Raw genomic sequence first — 5,000 nt, 5'->3', positions numbered from 1 at the left:
TGATATACTAATATTTCAACCTTTTCTACAGCTTTCTTTTTGGTGGTCTCATCCATCCAGTCATTTTCCTTCTCCAGCATGTCGATGAAGGCCCAGCGGATTCCATCAATCAGCTCCTCCATCTACACAGGCACAGTCACAGTCATAAGAAGGGTAACTGCCTTCATGTTCCCTACCACAGCTTGACAAACTTGAAATCCAAGTGGCTGGCATGGCTGGGGCCCTGATCCACCCAATTAGACACAGGTCTGTCCCTGCTTTTTGGGATGCTGAAGTCTGAGTTTTTGCACTGATGTGGTTCAACCACTAGAGGGAGCCAGAATATTTCCTATGTAAGTTAATTCAATTTGTTTTACGCACTTCTCTCCACAAATCAGTTACTGCCAAGCCTGCATTAATGATATGATTTTTACATGCCAGTTTGTTCAGTTTGAATACGCTAATATTCATTTGCAAGAATAGAACACATTGATCATCTGGAGCAGAACCAGAATGAGGGGGGGGGGGGACCTTGCACACAGCAGTCATTTTAGAAGTGTTATGTACCATATGTTTCTTATCTTCTTGGAAGTGCTTGTCGACAAACAGTCGTCCAGTGGCATAAATGAGAGTGTTTTCCACATAGTTCACACACTTGTCCCAGCGAGGGGTGAGGGAGGTGGTCCCTGATATGACCTAAGGACAGGAAGCAAAAAAAGTCCCTCATAAAGGCCCAGTAAGGAGAGCCAAGGGGCTCAAAGAACCATGGCATACCACAATACAGTTGGAAAAGAGGGAAAATACTTCCATGGGTAATATTGGTGGTTGCAGTTGATTGTGGTATTGTTAACATAACGACATGCCGCAGTGAGTGAGTCATACAGCTAAATGACATTGTATCAGAGTGCAAAACATCTGAAGGAAAACAATGGGCCAAGTGATTGTTGACGGAATTATGCAGAGCATAGTTTGGCACCAAACGTTACTCTGTCTCTGGAGTACAGTGTGTCTGTGACTCTGTGTTTGTGTGTGTGTGTGTGTGTGTGCGCGCGCATCAGACCGTCTGTCCCTCTCACAAGATATACACGGACTATAGTTGAGGATGGCAGTCAGATGCCCCAAAGGATGCTGGGAGAACTGACCCTCTCGAAGTCGAGGTATCGGTAGAGGAACCTCCTGCTGAGGGTGGAGACCCTGGAGAGAACCGTCCTCCACATGACGTAGTTAACAACAGTCCTGCAGACAGGGGAGAGGATTAAAGGAAGGCAGTGGGGAAGCTATAGAAATGTATACATACAGCTATACAATGTATACATCACTGGCTCTACCGGATACACATGCACAGACAGACACACGGACACAGACAGAGACAGGCCAACACACGCTCATGCACGCACGCATACACGCAGACAAGGCATGATATGACACACACAACTCACTGACAAAAAAAAAATCCCCACACAGGTCCAAACACATATACACACACACGCACACACGCACACACACATGCACATGCACACGCACACGCACACGCACACGCACACGCACACACACACGCACACGCACACGCACACACACACACACACACACACACACACACAGAGAAGTCCAGATACAGGCTAGATGACACTGACACAGTCCAGACACACAGGCCGACCATGTCTAATGAGCTTTGATGAATGGCAGTTAGTGTGAGCGTGAGGCTCTGGCCAGGAGATCAATGGCAGAGCCTGGTGTTTACCTCGGGTTTGTGCTGTTGATGAGCTTGAAGAGGTCTTTGAAGTACTGTGGGGCACGCACTATAACTGGCTCTGATGAGGAAATTACCAGGTCTGGGTGTTGCTTAGTGTCTATGGAGGCTTTGATGAAATTCATCCAGTTAAACTACAGGGAGGGAAAGACAGGGACAGATTGAGAGAGAGAGATAGAGAGAGAGAGAGAGAGAGGCAGTGCGATACAAGACAAAAAAATGATCATACCAGAGAAACTGTGACTGATTTTACTTCATGTGAAATTTACACTTAATAGTATGCTATACTATAGAATAGTATAACTAGTATAGTAGTATACTATCTCTGTAGTGAGTGCACACTTCAGCATGTTACGGTGTAGTGGGGCTCAAGTGCACGTGAGTACTCAGGGGCAGATGACAGATGTGGAGAGCTGGGCCAGTGTCTAACCTCTGGAACGGAGCGCTGCCAACGCGACAGGCTGTATCTGTTGTACATGTTCTCACTGGTGCGATTCTCAAAGGGGATCATAATCTATGAAAAGAATCAGCAGAAACACACAACGTCAGCTTGGCATTCTCACTGACCGATTACCATACAGTCTAAAATATCTTTGCACTCACTGTTGTGAAGTGTTGAATGTGAAGAGTACTGGCAACATGATATAGCTACAGTCTATTTTCTCATTGTTTTCTAGTTTAAAAACATTTAAATACTTTTTCAAAGCCATACAATGTTTTTCTGTGATGATTGTTTTCCTCTAAACTCCATCGGTGAGTATAATGACGGCTGAAAGACTTTACAAGATTTCGGTCTTTCTGACACCCCCTTTCAATGCACCTCAAGGTGATAGTTCTGCAACCTTTGACTTCAGCGATGCTGGTGCCATCCGGTATTGGCTTCACTGATAACAGTTATCAGAACCGTAGGATTATCTAACGTTCCTCTCACCTGGGCCACCTTAATCTCAAACTCCAGCACCGGCCTCATCTGAGCCTCAGCCGCCTGCTGGTCGGCCCCAAGCATGACAGCCAGGTCCACCATCAGACTCAGCAGGGCCTCCCGATACTGCCCAAACACCAAGGACAAGACAGCACGGAGAGATCATATGAGGAGATAACGCAACCATGGCTCGCAGGCCAAACGTCAAGAACATGGACAAGGTCCTCTGATAGGACTGTGTGAGAATTTGTAATACACATATATTGAGACATAAACACACAATGACACTCAAATACATACAGACACACACATACATGCACACACATAAATGCACGCACGCATGTACACACACACACACACACACACACACACACACACACACACACACACAGAGAGACAGAGGAAGAGAGAGAGTGAGATAAAGAGAAAAGAGAGAGAGAGAGAGAGAGAGAGAGAGAGAGAGAGAGAGAGAGAGAGAGAGCTAGCAGAACACACAAGCATCCTTAACCAAGCCTGCTGAATCAGCATGACCATGGGGTTGGGCTTACTGGCAGCTGACCTACCCTCTGTGCTTCTGTGGTGTTGGTAACATAATCTTCTCTGGAGGGCAGGGTGAGAGATGCCTGGTCAAACTACACACAAGAACACACGGGTTCGGCCAGGGTTAGGTTCAGGTGAAACGCTTTGCAACACATCTTAGTTAAATGTTATATGATATATAGATGACACATTACCGTAAGAACTTAATTGTTGATCTACATTCAATCATTTACACAGACATTTGTCTCTTTGTCGAGAGAGGAGGCAAACAGGAATAAACCCTGTACTGAAGCGCCATGCTAATGGTAGGCTTACTTTAACAACTCTAGTAATCAGCCATAGCCTATTAGGCACATTACTGTATCGCATAGGCTGGTTCCAGCTAAACAGTGATGCCATTCTTGACGTCCCTACATGTTCATGCTCATAATGCCTTCTCTGCAGATCCACAAGAAGCTGAAAGGAGAGTACGCCCAAGTCTGACACACACACAAGCACACAGACTGCATTAAACATTGCAAATGGTTGTAACACAAGAGGACATTTAATATAAATGTATATAAGTGATAGTGATGGAGTGGTAGTGTGATAGTGAGACAGTATAATGTCTTTGAGAGAGAAAGTAATAAAGACTGACAGTGATGGATGGAGTGATACAGTGACAGTGATAAGAGTGATAGAGTGATAGTGTGATAGAGAGATAGTGTGATAGATAAGAAGAAAGACAGAAAGAGAAGGAGAGACTGAAGAGACTGCAGCAGTGACAGTTTACTGTTGACCATTAACAATTGGCAGTTAAGATTCCACCATTCATTTCAATGGGAAATTTTGACACGTCTCCGCCACTTCTTGCAATAACCAATTTCGTCCCCACAACTTTTGACAACTGGAAATAATATCTCACAACAATGAATATAAAGCTCCTCAAACAACATGCGTGTTTGTATCCCTGTGGATGGATGATCCTTGAATTTATACAGAAAAATGAAAGTTGTGTGCAGCATTAGTCTAAGTGTTACAATCAGGGGAGGAGCTTGCCTCTCCTGCCGATGGGTGCTAATGATCAGATTCAGTGGAGGCGATAACTGTCCACCTGGTACTGCAAAGTGTAACAACACCATGTCAGTGTCGGTGTCATTGCCAGTGGGTTTTTTTCCCTTTGAATGAGTAAATATAAATGTATGTGTCATTCTGTGGCAGTGTTACCTGAATTAAATTAATAGTCTGAGATGGGTCGGCTCACCTTAATGATGTACTTGTTGGAGTTCTTGTCGTCAGGGGAGACGTAGAACCGGACCAGGACGGACTTGCTGTGTTGCTTGCGGATCTCAGCCAGCGTCTGCAACAGGTCGAACTGGGACTCTTCCCACTGCCACCCGGCACCCAGAGCGTCCCCGAGAACTGGCCAGCGGAACTCCCGCTGCTTAAGAACCTTCAGCAGGGGCTTGGCGTCCTCCTGCTCCAGAAGCCCTTCAGAGAAAAGGCACAGAGGCGTCATACAGACTCGGAGAGAGGGATGGATAACCACTCCAATTCATTTCAGCGGCCATTTCCTGTGCAAGCAATTTCAGCCCAGGAAGTGCAAAAGTGGGTGCTGACATCTTGACAAATTTTGTTCCATGCTGCTGACCAAAGTTGGCACCATGAATGGCACATGACAAATGACCCCAATAACTCCAAACCCCATGCTTATTGGCCACACTCGTGCTTTCAGTCACATTCTTGTGATTGAAACCATCCCATGGGAAATAAACTTCTTGGTGCTGGCCGTCTAAAGTCTGACCCCCTGTCAAACAAAGGGTGAAAAGG

General features: G+C 45.7%; 1 protein-coding gene across 1 annotated transcript in view; it reads right to left on the bottom strand.

The window, feature by feature from the left end:
• phex (phosphate regulating endopeptidase homolog, X-linked) overlaps positions 1 to 5,000 on the bottom strand; it is a 16,347-nt gene that overhangs the window by 6,828 nt on the left and 4,519 nt on the right. Inside the window, exons 5-12 of the mRNA XM_012820201.2 lie at positions 4,435 to 4,661; positions 3,215 to 3,283; positions 2,661 to 2,777; positions 2,160 to 2,243; positions 1,721 to 1,863; positions 1,122 to 1,215; positions 547 to 675; positions 21 to 122 (exon numbers count right to left, since the gene is read on the bottom strand). Coding sequence (XP_012675655.2) covers positions 21 to 122; positions 547 to 675; positions 1,122 to 1,215; positions 1,721 to 1,863; positions 2,160 to 2,243; positions 2,661 to 2,777; positions 3,215 to 3,283; positions 4,435 to 4,661 — 965 coding nt within the window. The remainder of the gene's footprint in view (positions 1 to 20; positions 123 to 546; positions 676 to 1,121; positions 1,216 to 1,720; positions 1,864 to 2,159; positions 2,244 to 2,660; positions 2,778 to 3,214; positions 3,284 to 4,434; positions 4,662 to 5,000) is intronic.

This window comes from Clupea harengus, chromosome 17 (assembly GCF_900700415.2).
Source record: "Clupea harengus chromosome 17, Ch_v2.0.2, whole genome shotgun sequence".
Taxonomy (NCBI): Eukaryota; Metazoa; Chordata; class Actinopteri; order Clupeiformes; family Clupeidae; genus Clupea; species Clupea harengus.
Note: the sequence above shows the minus strand (reverse complement) of the source record. Positions and strands in the feature narration are given on the sequence as shown.